General features: G+C 49.6%; 1 protein-coding gene across 1 annotated transcript in view; it reads right to left on the bottom strand.

Annotated features, from left to right (window-relative positions):
* ccdc33 (coiled-coil domain containing 33) overlaps positions 1-18,025 on the bottom strand; it is a 282,778-nt gene that overhangs the window by 67,134 nt on the left and 197,619 nt on the right. The window contains exon 15 of the mRNA XM_070863959.1: positions 1,776-1,882. Coding sequence (XP_070720060.1) covers positions 1,776-1,882 — 107 coding nt within the window. The remainder of the gene's footprint in view (positions 1-1,775; positions 1,883-18,025) is intronic.

Below are 18,025 nucleotides of genomic sequence, written 5' to 3'. Positions count from 1 at the left end.
ATAAAAGGTTGGTTGCCGTGTTGTTTAGGCACTCTGGAGTTGTACTAAAGAAGACTAAGGTCACACTAAGTTTAGCTCTCAGTACTCAGCCTCGTGGAGTTCTTCTATACACAATACTTTTAAACAAGCTTTTGATCATCTGCCTTAATTTCTTCTGTGGCTTGGTGTCAAATTTATCTGTTTGTCTGTAACACTGTTGTGAAGCTGCTTGAGACGTTTTACTATGTTAAAGGCGCTATATAAATAAAAGTTATTATTATTAAAGGCGGAGGTGAGGTGGATGGAATGGGAGGAGACGCGTGTGGAGTAGATGGGCCGAATGGCCGATTTCTGTGCTGTATGTTCTATGTAATTCTGTGTTATGTTCTAAGTAATTCTCTGTAATATTGTATGTAATTCTATGGTTGTGACGAGCACCCAGTGTTGGCCTCAATGATCTCCAGATCAGGTACAACACTGGCCACATGTTCCACCCCAACTATGCACCTCCTCCCTCAATCTCGGAACAGCCATACCGACAGTATCAGTGCAGCATCACTCCAGCAGCCACCCTGTGTTCGCTCCTAGCGACGGGCCCAATGTAGTGCCAAGTTATGGGTATCTTCTGCCTTGAGTTTGGTGGGCGTCTTAGTGCTGGTCTGAAGTATGCAAATCCACTGCAAGTAATTACTGCTGGGTGTAAGGATGAAAGAACTTATATCATAGGCAATCCCTCAAAACGAAGATGACTTGCTTCCACGCCAAAAAGGGAAGAGTTCACAGGTGTTTTAATGAAGGACCTAATATTCCAGGTCCTGAACTACATCCTGAAGGGTGGAAGATGCCTGTGTGTGGATTTTTTTAACATTGCACACCAGCCACCACATGGGCTTGACAGAGCTAGGTCTTGGTCCAGTGGCAAGGATTACCCAAGACGACTGGAGACCTGCTCTGCTGCACGGACCTAGTGCGCGCACATATCGCAGTGTGGGCTGGGCCCCTGCTGCCCCTGGGCCCTCGCCTCTTCTGGGCCCCGAACTCACACCTCTCCTGGGCCCCGGTCACGTCCCTCTACAGTCTCTCGCCGCTCCTTCGCCCCCGACCTCGCCGCTCCTGCTGTACCTGCCCACGCTCCAATCATCGACCTGGACCTTGGTGACGTCACTTTTCACTGCCGTCGCTCTCCTGCTCCAGCACGTGCTGCTCCCTGGAGTGGTACACCGACACACTGCTCCTTCCGCTCCCCGGCCTGCTCCGATTGAATATATTTAAGGAGGAGATGGACCGATTTTTGAACGATAAGGGAGTCAAGGGGATCGGGCAGGAAAGTGGAGTTGAGTCCATGATCAGATCAGCCATGATCTTATTGAATGGCGGAGCAGGCTCGAGGGGCCGAATGGCCAACTCCTGCTCCAATTTCTTATGTTCTTATGTTCTAAGTCTTTAATGCAGCTGAGTAATGGCCACCGTACACTGCACGATGTTCTCCTCATCATGTGCCTGCTCACTTAGGACCGGGTAGTAATCTGTTTACATAAATGATTGTGCGACTAATAACTCTCACTGCTGCCAGTCCCTAATGAGTTTTGCATTCATAAGGATTAACATCCAATTCTGCCACAGTCCCTGTCTGTCACCCACCTGGCACAATCAGGATGTTAGCAATTACTGAGTATAATTCCAGTTGTGTCTGAGTTTTGTAATTCTCATTAAAAAATGACAATGCCTTATTATATTTTTAGATTCCATCCCTGGACTGTTCCTGCAAATGCGTTGCAAGCTACTGGTAAGCGAACCTTATTTTCTCCCTCACAATTCCGACGTGACTTCCAGCGTTGTTAATGTTGCTCAGTCTTGGGCTCTTTGAGGTTGGACCTCTCTGGTCCGGCACCCCTCCGGGAACCTGACCGGTGCCGGAACAAAGAGTTTTCCGAACCGCGGAAGGTCACGCCGAGCCTGGGCTTACCGTCAACAGCGCCCGGCTGCGAAACTTAGGGCTCGCTTGCTCCGTGTAGAAATCTTCCACGCTGGTTCGGTGCTCTTTTTTTAAATAAAAATAAACCCTCCTCTCCCTCAGGCCCAGCTTCCCACATTACAACAGTGACTGCACTTTAAAAAGTACTTCATTGGCTGTTATGCGCTTTGGAATGTCCGGTGGTCCTAAAAGACGCTATATAAATGCAAGTCTTGTAATGTGGAAAATGCAGCAGCCAAATTGCGCACAGCAAGCTCCCACAAACAGCAATGTGATAATGACCAGATCGTCTGTTTTAGTGATGTTGATTGAGGGATAAATATTGGCCCCAGGAATAACTCCCCCATTCTTCTTTGAAATAATGCCACGGGATCTTTTACGTCCACCTGAGAGAGCAGACGGGGCCTCGGTTTAACGTCTCATCCGAAAGACGGCACCTCCGGCAGTGCGGCGCTCCCTCAGCACTGGGAGTGTCAGCCTAGATTTATGTGCTCAAGTCTCTGGAGTGGGATTTGAACCCATTACCCTCTGACACAGAGCTGAGTGTGCTGCCCACTGAGTCACGGCTGGCTTGCACCGGGGCGAGCACAGCTCGGAGAATGGGAGAACTTAGCCATACAGTCCCAGCTGCAAACGCACGCGTCTGTCGGTCAATGCTTCACGTCAGCAAGGTTACCCCTCATATCCTTTAAAAGGCATTTTAATAGGAGAGACTCACGAGATGTCAGATCCTGACTCGACAGGAGCTGAACACAGGGACTTAAATCACAACAGTGAAACTAGAACGTCACAGAGTAGCAAGAAAGCAGGTGTTACTCTTTGCAGAAACTAACTGAAATAATTTTGCTTAATGCAGCACGTCACTAGAGAGAGAGGTAACTTCTTGCCAACAGAAACCTGCCACCAGCATTGATATCGCTCCACAGGTCTCCTTTAAACAGGTACTAGAATCATAGAAAGGTTACAGCACGGAAGGAGGCCATTTGGCCGGTCGAGCCTGTAGTGTCCTTAGATGCTCTGATAATGACTCCACAAGGCAATGTGTTGTAATTGAACTGTAGTGACCTTAGTCCTTTATTAGTTAACTCCAGAGTGAGGATCACACCTGGTGGCCTGCCTTTTATACTAGGCCAGGCACACCTGTACAGGTAACCTACAAGTCTCCCACTGCAGTGCCCTCTGGTGGCACACTTTGTGATAGTACAAACAGTGGCCATGTAGGATACATGACAGTGCCCGTGCCCACTCTCAGCCAGTCCCACTCCCCCCATCCTTTCCCCGTAGTCCTGTAAATTATTTTCCTTCAGGTACTTATCCAACTCCCTTTTGAAAGCCGCGATTGAGTCTGCCTCCACCACCCTCTCAGGCAGCACATTGCAGATCCTAACCACTCGCTGCGGAAAAACGTTTTTCCTCGTGTCGCCTTTGGTTCTTCTGCCAATTGCCTTCAATCTGCGTCCTCTGGTTCTCGACCCTTCCACCAATGGGAACAGTTTCTCTCTCTCTACTCTGTCCAGGCCCCTCGTGGATTTTCAACACCTCGATCAAATCTCCTCTCGACCGTCTCTGCTCCAAACGCTCTGTTATCAGCAGTCACACCAACACCCCACCCTTCAGAGACTGCTGGTTTCTTTGCCGATGTTTTTATTTAAATAATGAGTGCTGACATAAGCACTGGCTGAAACTGGGTTTATTAGCTGAATTAAACGTGGTCAGAAATGACTCACCGACCAACATCGTTTCAGTGATTCTGAGACTTCTGTGCGTGTGTGTGTGTGCATGTGTGTGTGTGTCTGTGTCTATGTATGTGCGTGTGTGTACATGTGTGTGTATGTCTGTGTCTATGTATGTGCGTGTGTGTACGTGTGTGTATGTCTGTGTCTATGTATGTGCGCGTATGTGTGCGTGTGTCTGTGTCTGTGTATGTGCGTGTGTGTACGTGTGTCTATGTATGTACGTGTGTGTCCATGTGTGTGCATCCATGTACGTGTGCGCATGTGTGTCTATATACATGTGCATGTGTGTATGTGTGTGCACGCGCATGCATGCGTCTATGTATTTACGTGTGTGTATGTGCCTGTGTCTATGTACATGTATGTATCTGTGCACGTGTGTGTGTTTGTGTGTGTGCATGAGCGTGTGAGTCTGTGTACATATGTGCGTGTGCAGAGCAGGTCTCCAGTTGTCCTGGTTAACCCTTGCCACTGGATAAAGGCCTAGCTCCGTCAAGCCCGTGTGGTGGCTGATGTGCAACGGTCACCACACGTTAAAAAATCCTCGCACAGGCATCTTCCACCCTTTCAACTGGAGTTCAGGATTGGAACATCGGGTCCTTCATTGAAACATCTGTGAACTTGTGGAAGCAAGTCATCCTTGTTCGAGGGACCGCCTATGACGATGATGTGTGTGTGCGTCGATGTACGAATGTCTGTATCTGTGTACGTGTGTGTGCATCTGCTTTTTATTTAAAATGTCTCCCTCCCCTCCTCTCCTCTCCTCTCCTCTCCTCTCCTGCAGGCGTTCCTTGCACTCAGACTCGTAGGCCTCCAGTACCCCAATCAAGTGGACATTTTTCATGTGTGAGGTTAGAAAGCGAGTGTTGCCACGGTTAGTTCACTGAGGGAGTGCTGCACTACAAGAGGCAAGATGTTAAGTCAAGCCGCCTGCCTGTTAAAGATCCCGTGGCACACATTGATGACGGACAGGGAGTTCTCCCAGCCAACACTCATCCCTCAAACACCACCAAACATAAATTCCCTGCTCCCTTGCCTCTTGGTGTCTGTGGGAGAGCGTTGAGTGTGATGAACTGCTGTGTTTGCCGACAGAACAACAGTCGCTGGACTTCCCGAGAGGTGAATCGCTCTGGGAACCACAGGTCTTTCCTCACTTCTTTGACTGTAATGTCGTTTTGCCCGAGTGCCTCGCATTGTGCTGATTGAGAAGCAAGACTTGTAAAAACAGCAACAAGACGGTCATAAACGTTATAATTAGTTCGATAGCAAAGCAGTGATTTTGAGCGTCGGAGGCTCAGATGCTTTAAGAGCTGTAAGTTGATCAATGTGTAACATAAGAACATAAGAAATAGGAGCAGGAATAGGCCATACGGCCCCTCAAGCCTGCTCCGCCATTCAATACGATCATGGCTGATCCGATCATGGACTCAGGTCCACTTCCCCGTCCGCTCCCCATAACCCCTTATCCCCTTATCGTTTAAGAAACTGTCTATCTCTGTCTTAAATGTATTCAATATCCCAGCTTCCAATCTCTCTGAGGCAGTGAATTCCACAGATTTACAAATCTCAGGGAAGAAATTTCTCCTCATCTCAGTTTTAAATGGGCGGCCCCTTATTCTAAGATTATGTCCCCTAGTTCTAGTCTCCCCCCATCAGTGGAAACATCCTCGCTACATCCACCTTGTCAAGCCCCCCTCATAATCTTATATGTTTCAATAAGATCACCTCTCATTCTTCTGAATTCCAATGAGTAGAGGCCCAACCTGCTCAACCTTTCCTCGTAAGTCAACCCCCGCATCCCCGGAATCAACCGAGTGAACCTTCTCTGAACTGCCTCCAAAGCAAGTATATCCTTTCGTGTTGTCACGAAGCTTTCCACATGTTTAATAATCTCTGCCTCGGTGCCCAGGCCGGCTGAATATCCCTCGGGGAGTGCGGTGCATTCCTGATTACCCCAAATATCACTGACCATTTCTGGGAGTCTCACAAGGCATGGCAGAAATACACTGCGGAGCTGTAAGAGTGCTTTGTTCAATATCATAATCGCATCATATTCCTGCCGCAGATGCTTTACATGGTTAAGAGTTACATGGAGTCGACAGCACAGAAACAGGCCTTTCGGCCCAACAGGTCCATGCCGGTGTTTATGTTCCACACGCGCTTCCTCTCAGCCCTCTTCATTGACCCCCATCAGCACATTCCTCTATTCCCTTCTCCCTCATGTGTTTATCCAGCCTCCCCTTAAATGCATCGATACTATTCGCCTCAACCATTCCCTGTGGCAGCGAGTTCCAAATTCTCACCACTCTCTGGGGAAAGAAGTTCCTCCTGAATTCCCTATTGGATTTATTAGTGACAGTCTTAGATTTATCACCACAAGTTATGTCAAACAAACAGGATTAACAAGTGAATATTCATTTTTAAAACACAAACGCAAAAAGTCTCTTTGCTACCATTTTCGCGTCCGTGACATAACTAAAACCACTTATTTCCACCTCCGTAACATCGCCCGTCTCTGCCCCTGTCTCAGCTCATCCGCTGCTATAACCCTCATCCATGCCTTTGTTACCTCTAGACTTGACTATTCCAATGCACTCCTGGCTGGCCTCCCACATTCTACCCAACATAAACTTGAGGTCATCCAAAACTCGGCTGCCCGTGTCCTAACTCGCACCGAGTCCCGCTCACCCATCACCCCCTGTGCTCGCTGCCCCATGTCCTAACTCGCATCGAGTCCCGCTCACCCATCACCCTCTGTGCTCGCTGCCCCATGTCCTAACTCGCACTGAGTCCCGCTCACCCATCACCCCCTGTGCTCGCTGCCCCGTGTCCTAACTTGCACCGAGTCCTGCTCACCCATTACCCACTGTGCTCGCTGCCCGTGTCCTAACTCGCACTGAGTCCCGCTCACCCATCACCCCCTGTGCTCGCTGCCCCGTGTCCTAACTCGCACCGAGTCCTGCTCACCCATCACCCCCTGTGCTCACTGCCCCCGTGTCCTAACTCGTACAGAGTCCCGCTCACCCATCACCCACTGTGCTCGCTGCCCGTGTCCTAACTCGCACCAAGTCCCGCTCACCCATCACCCCCTGTGCTCGCTGACCTACATTGGCTCCCGGGTTAAACAACACCTTGATTTCAAAATTCTCATCCTTGTTTACAAATCCCTCCATGGCCCTCGCCCCTCCCTATCTCTAATCTCCTCCAGCCCCACAACCCCCCCCAGAGATGTCTACGCTCCTCTAATTCTGCCCTCGTGAACATCCCTGATTTTAATCGCTCAACCATCGGTGGCCGTGCCTTCTGTTGCCTGGGCCCCAAGCTCTGGAACTCCCTCCCTAAACCTCTCCGCCTCTCTACCTCACTCTCCTCATTCAAGATGCTCCTTAAAACCGACCTCTTTGACCAAGCTTTTGGTCAGCTGCGCTAATTTCTATTTATGTGGCTCGATGCCAAATTTTTTGTCTTATAACACTCCTGCGGAACACCTTGGGATGTTTCACTATGTTAAAAGCGCTATATAAATACAAGTTGTTGTTGTTATGCCTGGGTCAGCTCCAGGTGAGGTGGCCAGATGCTGCCTGTAGCCTTGCTCCCTGGCTGATGGGCAAAATCTCAGGTATACTCACCTGTGCGCATTTGGGGATTCGCTCCCTCTTCAGAAGAAGCCCACGCATAAATTTTAGCGACTCACACCCTAAATGTTGGGCTGCTGCCTTCTGTGGCCTGGGCCCCAAGCTCCGGCACTCCCTCCCTGAGCTTCAACAACTCTCTTTCCTCCTTTAAGATGCTCCTTAAAACTGACCTCTTTGACCCAGCTTGTGGTCACCTGTCCTAATATCCCCTCATGACGCTCGGTGTCAAAAGAAAATTGTGTAACGCTCCTGTGAAGCATCTTGGGACATTTTACGATGTTAAAGGTGCTAGAGAAATGCAAGCGGCTGTTGCTGTTGCTGTTGAGACTTGGCACTTACTATTACCAATTATCTGCGCGGTAAGTTTTGATTTGGGACAATTTCCTGATGTGAGCCAAGGCACTTGGGGGGGGGGGGCGCGGAGAGCGGGAGGAGTACGGGGGGTGAGCGGGGGGCAGAACGAGGGGGGGAGCGCGGTGGGGGGTAGGGGGAGAGTGGGGGGAGCGCGGCGGGGGGAGAGCGGTGGGAGGGAGAGTGGGGGCGGGGGGGTGGAGTGGGGGGAGGTACGGGGGAGAGTGGGGGACAGGGGGATGGGGAGAGTGGGGGACAGGGGGATGGGGAGAGTGGGGGACAGGGGGATGAGGAGAGTGGAGGGGGTGGATGGGGAGAGTGGGGGACAGGGGGATGGGGAGAGTGGGGGACAGGGGGATGGGGAGAGTGGTGGACAGGGGGATGGGGAGAGTGGGGGACAGGGGGATGGGGAGAATGGGGGACAGGGGGATGGGGAGAGTGGGGGGGGTGGGGAGAATGGGGGACAGGGGGATGGGGAGAGTGGGGGTCGGGGGATGGGGAGAGTGGGGGACAGGAGCACGGGGGGAGCAGAGGATAGGAGCCCCAGTCACCCTGTAGACTTCCCCTATAGAACAGCACCAGAAGCCTCGTCATGGTCAACGACGCACTTTAACCAGCAAAGGCAACAGAGCAGCGACATTTATTCAACGTTGCATTGTCTGTGAATAGCATAAACTGGCTAAAATATGATTTAATCTCTTACAGGCTTCTGGAGAACAAATGGCTCTCAGGTAGGATGTTGAGAAAGATAAAAGAAAGTAAGATAGAGAAAGAGAGCGAGAGAAAGAGAGCGAGCGAGCGAAAGAGAACGAGAGAGAGAAAGAGAGTGAGAGAGAGAGAAAGAGAGCGAGTGAGAGAGAAAGAGAAAGAGAGAAAGAAATTTCATTTATGTAGCGCCTTTCATGACCTCCAGACGTCCCAATACACTTTACAGCCAATGAAGTACTTTTGGAGTGTAGTCACTGTAGTAATGTAGAGAGAGATAAACCTTCCAATAGGTGAGCGTGCAGTGACGATGGATACATTTACACACACACATCTTCTGCTGCTGCACCAGACGTGAACAATGGGGCAGATTGACTATTCATGGCCACCCCCAGGTAACCATCTGCCTCTATTGACAAGCTCCGCCCCCCACACGCAGCCCAACCGACGCACAAGTTGCTGCAGAGTCAGAAAAAGCTTTAAAACATCGTTCTATTCGCTGTTGACCTGAAATGCCTGCGTGAGGCAGCCCCGACCTTCTACGTCTCTACCTCGGACACAATTTCCCACAGAGACTTTAGCCCAGTGACCTTGAAAAGTTAAAGGGAGATTTAATAGAGGTGTTGAAAATGATGAGGGGTGTTGACCGAGTAGATAGAGAGAGACTGTTTTCAGTGGCAGGAGGGTCAGTAATCCGAGGACACAGATTTAAGATCATTGACAAAAAAAGAGAGACGGGATGAGAAGAATTTTTTTTACACGGCGAGTTGTTGTGATCTGGAACGCGCTGCCTGAAAGGGCGGTGGTAGCAGATTTAATAGTAACGTATAAGAAGGAATTGGATAAATACTTTGTCATGTATGTACATGCTGTTTGTAGCCACCAGATGGTGCCATTGCTGGAGGCCACTGAGCAGCACGCACATGGTGCTGCTCTGGTATAAAAGGCCAGCCATTTTGTGAGTCAGGCACTTGGGGCCAAAATAAAGCAGAAGCAAGGTTGTACCTTGTTTAATTAAACAGAACTCAGTTTGAACCTTTATTGCATACATAACATACTTGAAGGTTAAAACTCGCAGGGATGTGGGGGGGGGGAGCAGGGGGAGTGGGACTAATCAAATAGCTCTGTCAGCCGTGACTCAGTGGGCAGCACACTCGCCTCTGAGTCGGAAGGTTGTGGGTTCAAGTCCCACTCCAGGAACCTGAGCACAAAAAAATCTAGGCTGACACTCCCAGTGAGGGAGCGCCGCACTGTCGGAGGTGCCGTCATTGCAAAGCGACGTTAAACCGAGGCCCCGTCTGCTCTCTCAGGTGGATGTAAAAGATCCCAGGGCACTATTTCGAAGAAGAGCAGAGGGAGTTATCCCCGGTGTCCTGGGGGCCAATATTTATCCCTCAATCAACATCACAAAAAAGCAGATTATCTGGTGATTATCACATTGCTGTTTGTGGGAGCTTGCTGTGCACAAATTGGCTGCTGCGTTTTGTACATTACCACAGTGCCTACACTCCAAAAGTACTTCATTGGCTGCAAAAGCGCTTTGAGATGTCCGGTGGTCGTGAAAGGCGCTATAGAAATGTAAAATCTTTCAAAGAGCCGGCACAGGCACAATGGGCCGAACGGCCTCCCTCTGTGCTTCATCAGTCTACGCTGTGATCCTCAAGGGCCAGTTTTACAGACCCAGCCATTTTAACAGTGACTACTTTACATAATCAATCTATAATTTTGGTTCTTAATCGAAACAGCACCTGAAAGTGATTACATTTTCCGGCTTTCTATTACTGAATCCGAATCTTGCTTGTCGTTTAATAAATGCTCGTGCGGAAACCGAGGGGGATTGTGGCTCTGCTGACTTCTGTTAATATGCATCATGTTGCTTCCAATCCCTCAGTTTACTGTCACAGGTTTTTATGAATGACAAATCTCGCTACACTGGGTAATGGTCGTTGCAACTCAGCCTGCATTGAAATGTTCATATGCTTAAATTAAGCTTAAATGTAATAACACGCTTTAAATGAATTTGTGTCCTTCAAGTCCCTTAAAAAAAAAAATCGCCTCAGTAATTCATTCTAATATAATCACCGGCCTCCCCAAAGGGACTTCGTCTGCTCAAAAGCGGAATCTTAATTAAACTATGTCAGCAGTCTGTAAGGGAATTACCCACAATCCACCTGCCGACCAAGGTCAGAGGTCCTCGTGCAATCTGAAATGTGCTGCCATCGCCCCTCCCCATCCCCCTCTCCGCACAGCGTGTGATCCGCTGGGCCGTTTAGGGGTGATGTCGGGGAGCGCTCCCACACACATTCTGCCCGTGCCGTGAGATATTCCCAGCAGTTCCTTTTTTGTCTTCAATTTGAAGGAAAAACTTGTTCAGTTTGGAACGATGGTAGATTTAAAATTCAGCAGTGCTTTAAACATTCTGCAATGTATTTGCTTCATGGGTTATTTGCTTAAGAATTCGTAGCGATGCACTGCTATTAAGAACTAGTTGGTTTATTAGCAAAAGTTTAACAATCACACTGCACATTACCAGTTCATCCACCAGGCTCACAACCACCTGCCCCATCGTGGATCCCCCGAACCCAACTGGTTGGGGTTTTATTGAGTCTTGTGTATATCACGTGACTGCCTAAACCACTCCCAGCTCAACAGCTTCACAACTATTTTAAATTGAAACAATAATCCAGTGCCCCCTGTGTTAAGTGTGGAAGAACTCCACAAGACTGAATACCGTGAGCTAAAACTGATGTGACCTTTAATACAACTCCAGAGTGCCTAAGCAGCATGGCAGACAACCTTTTATACTCCCTTGCACAAGGTGTTCAGGTGACCCTTGGGCCTCCAACAGTTGCGCCCTCTGGTGGCAGTTACAATGTTTACATACGTAACAGCCTGATTAAAGGGGGGCACTAAAATCGACACATTAAGCAAAATTAAACTTTTGACATTAAACTTAAATGAAATTCTCAACAGCTCTACAAAACTGTGAGCATCCTCACAGGTGTGTAAAGTTCACATACAAACAGGAGTCGGCCATTCAGCCACTCGAGTCTGCTCCACCATTCAGTGAGATCGTGGCTGATCTGTACCTCAATTCCATCTATCCACCGTTGTTCCATATCCCTCGATACCCTTACCCAACAAAAATCTATCGACCTTAGTATTAGAATTTTCAATTGACCTCCAGCCTTTTTTGGGGAGGGAGACAGTTCCAGATTTCTATCGCCATTTGTGTGGAAAAAGTGCTTTCTGATTTCACTCATTATCAGCCTGGCTCTAATTTTGAGGTTATGACCCCCTTTGTTTGTCACTCCCACCACAGAGAAAATAGTTTCTCTGTATCTACCCTATCAAATCGTTTTGTCATTTTGAACACTATTCTGTGATCTCCTCTTCCCACCCCAAACCCCCCAAGATGTCTGCGTCCTCTAATTCTGCCCTCTTGAGCATCCCTGATTATAATCGCTCCACCATTGGTGGCCGTGCCTTCTGCTGCCTGGGCCCCAAGCTCTGGAACGCCCTCCCTAAACCTCTCCACCTCGCTATCTCTCTTTCCTCCTTCAAGACGCTCCTTAAAACCCACCTCTTTGCCCAAGCCCTGCCCTAATGTCTCCTCATGTGGCTCGGTGTCAAATGTTGTTTGATAATCGCACCTGTGAAGCACCTTGGGACGTTGCAGGCGATATATAAATGCAAAAGCGAAACACTGCGGATGCTGGAATCTGAACTAAAAACAGAAAATGCTGGAAATCTCAGCGGGTCAGGCAGCATCTGTGGAGCGAGAAAGAGAGTTAACGTTTCAGGTCTGTGGCCCTTGGTCAGAACTGGATATATAATTTTTGTTGTACAGCATGAAGCCCGATGTACACAAAGGCCAATGCAAGAGCCACAGAGAAGGACACAAGGGAGGGAGAGAGACAACAAACGAGGAGCGCCAAGAGGCAGAGAACAAAACTGAAAACGTATTCTGAGAGAAAATGCAAAGCTCCTTTCATTCTCTGTCCAGTAACAGGCGTTAGGAGGGAGTAAGCAAGCTGCTCTTTCAACTATTGCAGATAAACACTCCCATGTTTCTCTGATCGCATTAAAAAATAGTTTTTTAAAAAAAATCCCTGATGAAAAACGTGGATCACAGACGGTTCCAAATAACTGGAGGTCACAGAAACAAATAAGTGTCAGGACGGTTTTTTTGGAAGGCGTGCCAAGGAGTGATGACAGATGAAAATGTAATTAGGGTTGAGAAAAGCTTCAGATATCCGGGCTCAGGATCAATCGACGGGATTTCATGAGGATGAAGAGCTGTGATAATCGGGAGGTGGAGGCTGGGGCTCGGGGAGGGGCCCCACACATCCCAAACACTTCAATTCACCGCAGTCATTCCAGAAACAAATCTGAGCATTCCTTCCTATAACAACAGAAGAAATAGGAGCAGGAGTAGGCCATACGGCCCCTCGAGCCTGCTCCGCCATTCAATACGATCATGGCTGATCCGATCATGGACTCAGCTCCACTTCCCTGTCCGCTCCCCATAACCCCTTATCCCCTTATCGTTTAAGAAACTGTCTATTTCTGTCTTAAATTTATTCAATGTCCCGGCTTCCACAGCTCTCTGAGGCAGCGAATTCCACAGATTTACAACCCTCAGGAGAGAAGAAATTTCTCCTCATCTCTGTTGTAAATGGGCGGCCCCTTATTCTGAGATCATACCCTCTAGTTCTAGTCTTCCCCATCAGTGGAAACATCCTCTCTGCATCCACCTTGTCAAGCCCCCTCATAATCTTATACGTTTCGATAAGATCGCCTCTCATTCTTCTGAACTCCAATGAGTAGAGGCCCAACCTACTCAACCTTTCCTCATAAGTCAACCCCCTCATCCCCGGAATCAACCGAGTGAACCTTCTCTGAACTACCTCCAAAGCAAGTATATCCTTTCGTAAATATGGAAACCAAAACTGCACGCAGTATTCCAGGTGTGGCCTCACCAATACCTTATATATATATCTGTAGTAAGACTTCACTGCTTTTATACTCCATCCCCTTTGCAATAAAGGCCAAGATACCATTGGCCTTCCTGATCACTTGCTGTACCTGCATACTAACCTTTTGTGTTTCATGCACAAGTACCCCCAGGTCCCGCTGTACTGCAGCACTTTGCAATCTTTCTCCATTTAAATAATAACTTGCTCTTTGATTTTTTCTGCCAAAGTGCATGACCTCATACTTTCCAACATTATACTCCATCTGCCAAATTTTTGCTCATTCACTTAGCCTGTCTATGTCCTTTTGCAGATTTTGTGTGTTCTCCTCACATATTGCTTTTCCTCCAATCTTTGTATCGTCAGCAAACTTGGCTACGTTACACTCAGTCCCTTCTTCCCCTGGGATGCACTGGAATGCTCGAAACTGCAAACCAAACATCCGCTCCCAAAAGATAGGTTTATGTTTTCCGCTCCTCGGTATCGTGGCAGTATCATCAGTTATTGACGTTTTCAATTAACTCCCATAAACAGCAATGTAACATAGAAACATAGTGCAGGAGTAGACCATTCGGCCCTTCGAGCCTGCACCACCATTCAATAAGATCATGGCTGATCATTCACCTCAGTACCCCTTTCCTGCTTTCTCTCCATACCCCTTGATCCCTTTAGCCATCAGGGCCATATCTAACTCCCTCTTGAATATATCTAATGAACTGGCATCAACAACTCTCTGTGGTAGAGAATTCCACAGGTTCACCACTCTCTGGGTGAAGAAGTTTCTCCTCATCTCGGTCCTAAATGGCTTGCCCCTTATCTTTAGACTGTGACCCCTGGTTCTGGACTTCCCCAACATCGGGAACATTCTTCCTGCATCTAACCTGTCCAATCCCATCAGAATTTTATATGTTTCTATGAGATCCCCTCTCATTCTTCTAAACTCCAGTGAATAAAGGCCCAGTCGATCCAGTCTCTCCTCATATGTCAGTCCTGCCATCCCGGGAATCAGTTTGGTGAACCTTCGCTGCACTCCCTCAATAGCAAGAACAACCTTCCTCAGATTAGGAGACCAGAACTGAACACAATATTTCAGGTGAGGCCTCACCATCGGGACTTTAGCCACAACCTCGCTCCCTGATCCAGCACCACGCTGCTCTCTTTCTCCTCTCAACTCGAAGGATGCTCCCCATTCATGCCCAATCCCCTTCCCACAATGCACCTTCCCCATCCAACCCCCTCCCCAACACCCATTCCCATCCCCCCTCCAACCCCCTCCCTCGGCCCACGCCATAACCCCCCTCCCCTGCAGCCCCATCCCTATCCCTCCCCACTCCCCCCCCCAACACCCATTCCTACCTCCCCTACATCACCATCCACCCGCTCTCCCCCTACCCACTTCACAACACCCACTCTACCGCCCCTGCAAACTAATACACATAACCCACCCCCTCCCTATCCCCCCATAATGCCCCCCTTCCCCAACCCACGACCCCTCCCACCACTTACCATCTTACCCCAACGCCTCCACCCCCCCCCCTTTCCGCATCTCCGTCCCCCCCCATCCATCCTCCTCTGCCACCCATCCTCCTCCCTTTCTCTCCAGCCTTCATTAAGACAGGCGACCAAAAGCTTGGTCAAAGAGGTAGGTTTTAAGGATTGTCTTAAAGGAGAAAAGAGAGGCAGAGAGGTTATGGGAGGGAATTCAGAAGCTTGGGGCCCAGGCAACAGAAGGCACGGCCACCGATGGTGGAGCGATGGAAATCGAGGATGCTCAAGAGGCCAGAATTGGAGGAGTGCAGATATCTCGGAGGGTTGGAGGAGGTTACAGAGGTAGGAGGGAGCGAGGACCATAGAAGGATTTGAAAACAAGGATGAGAATGATAAATTCGAGGCGTTGCCAGACCGGGAACATATATAGCCGCCTCTGTACAATACTGAAAACTTCACACGTTGCTTGTCAGTTTGAAATTCTCCTTTGAAGCATTAGGAGCAATGGAAATTCAGTGTATTGTAGAATTTGACACTAAATCGCTCAGCATGCTTGTACTGTACGACCCCTGGGAGCAGCAAAGCAGAGTGTACTGTTCATATATATTCAACTAAAGTTGAATTCTGTGCTGTTATCTGGGTCAAAACTAATGGACCTCCATTAGTGCCATTTTTGTGAGGCTATAATCAGTTCATGAGCTACTCTGCAATGACGGCGCAAAAAAAGGATTAATCTCCTTAATCGCATGGTTAAGACTGATGAGTATTCACTGGGTTTGAACCAGTGAGGGTGGGTTCAGCAGATCAAAACCAATCGCTGCAGCGAATACAACAGAAAATCACAACATACTTGCTAAGGAAGAAGGAACTTGCATTTATATAGCACCTTTCACAACCTCAGAACATCCCATGATGTACTTTTGAAGTGCGGTCACTGTTGCAATATAGGAAACACAGCAGCCAATTTGCGCACAGCAAGCTCCCACAAACAGCAATGTGATAATGACCCAGATAATCTGTTTATGTTACGTTGATTGAGGGTTCAACATTGGCCCCAGGACACCGGGGATAACTCCCCTGCTCTTCTGCGAAATAGTGTCGTGGGATCTTTTACATCCATCCGAGAGGGCAGACGGGGCCTCGGTTTAACGTCTCACCCACAAGACGGCACCTCCGACAGGGCAGCGCTCCCTCAGCACTTCACTGGGAGTGTCAACTTAGATTTTTGTGCTCCAGTTCCTGGAGTGGGTCTTGAACCCACAACCTTCTGACGCGGTAGGCGGAAGTGCTACCCACTGAGCCACAGCCGACACTGGGGTGTACAACACATGATATGAACACAGATGTGCTGTAGATGTAACATTTTTATTAGATTAATTTTATTGAACACTGAATTGAACCTTCACGTATTTCTGCAGCTGGAGCACATCATATTTATTTTTAGGTGCCTGAGATTGTCAGGAATTAGAAACAAGTAATATTACCCCAGATTCATAGTTCATGTAATACCTTGCTCGAAAACATCAACCCAGCACCAGTGAAGTAACCAATGTCTTGCCGGCTAGACTTTACACTGGGGATTACCAAAGCACAATTTTATCAATTATCTGTAATGATTAGGAGGAATAAAAATGTCATGGCAACCCTGATTGCCTAAATGAGCTGAGACTATTCTGACCAGCGAAAATCAGAAACAGCTGTAAAACATTTTGAGTAATTAAATAAAGAAAAGGAGACTGATATAATCAAGGAATTTAATCCAACATTCAGGTTCAGCGTCCTGTAATAAAGGGCCAATTAACAGGTCTAAACCCTGCTCGGAAACCAAGGCTGCTCAACAAAGACGACTAATGAGAAATTTCTCTACAAAACACTTGCGTGTGTGTCTGTATCTGCATGTGTGTTACCCATAATGTGTGTGTATGTGAGTATGTGTGTGCCTGCATGTGCCTGTGCGTCTAAGTGTGTGCATCTAAATGTGTGTGTGTGTGCGTCTGTCTGTGTTTATGTGTCTATGTGTATGTCTGTGTCTGTGTCTGTGTGTCTGTGTGTCGGTGTGTCGGTGTGTGTGGAAGGTACTTTAGGCCCTGTCTATAATCTGGTGAGAAGCCCAGTTAAAAGGCAGCTCGCCCATTCCACATTGACCAAGTCATGCGAGTTTGCTCCCCACAGCGCTATCCGGGGGGGTTTGGGGGGTGCTCTGGGAGAGAGAGAGAGAGAGAGAGAGAGAGGGATAGGAAGATAGAAAGAGAGGGGGGGAGGAGAGAGAGAGAGGAGAGGAGAGGGGAGGAGAGAGAGAGAGAGGAGAGGGGGGGAGGGGGGGAGGAGGGGAGGAGAGAGAGGAGAGAGGGGGAGGGGGAAGGAGGAGAGGGGGGAGGAGAGAGAGAGAGGAGAGGGGAGGAGAGGAGGAGAGGAGGAGAGAGGGGGGGAGGAGAGAGAGAGGAGAAGGGAGGAGAGGAGGAGAGGAGAGAGAGGGGGGAGGAGAGAGAGGGGGGAGGAGAGAGAGGGGGGAGGAGAGAGAGGGGGGAGGAGAGAGGAGAGAGGAGAGAGGGGGGGGGAAGAGACAGGGGGGAGGGGAGGGGAGGGGAGGGGGGGAAGAGACAGGGGGGAGGGGAGGGGAGGGGGGGAAGAGACAGGGGGAGGAGGGAGGGGGGGAGGAGACGGGGGGGGGGAGGAGAGAGGAGACAGGAGGGAGGGGGGAGGAGAGAGGGGGGGGAAGAGACAGGGGAGGGGGGGAAGAGACAGAGGGAGGAGGGAGGGGGGGAGGAGACGGGGGGGGAGGAGAGAGGAGACAGGAGGGGGGGGGGAAGAGACGGGGGAGGGGGGGAAGAGACAGGGGGGAGGGGGGGAAGAGACGGGGGGAAGAGACAGGGGGAGGAGGGAGGGGGGGAGGAGAGAGGAGACAGGAGGGAGGGGGAGGAGAGAGGGGGGGGAAGAGACAGGGGGGGGGGGGAGGGAGGGGGAAGAGACAGGGGGGAGGGGGGGAGGAGACAGGGGGGAGGGGGGAGGGAAGAGGAGACAGGGGGGGAGGGGGGGAGGAGAGAGGAGACAGGGGGGGAGGGAGGAGAGAGGTGGGGAGGTGAGAGGGGGGAGGGGAGGGGGGAGGAGAGAGGGGGGGAGAGGGGGGAGGTGGGGTGTGAGGTGAGAGGGGGAGAGGGGGAGGTGAGAGGGGGGAGAGGGGGG

The sequence above is a fragment of the Pristiophorus japonicus genome, chromosome 21, assembly GCF_044704955.1.
Source record: "Pristiophorus japonicus isolate sPriJap1 chromosome 21, sPriJap1.hap1, whole genome shotgun sequence".
NCBI classification, from domain to species: Eukaryota; Metazoa; Chordata; class Chondrichthyes; family Pristiophoridae; genus Pristiophorus; species Pristiophorus japonicus.
The sequence above is the reverse complement of the archived record's forward strand: the minus strand, read 5'-3'. Positions and strand labels throughout refer to the sequence as shown.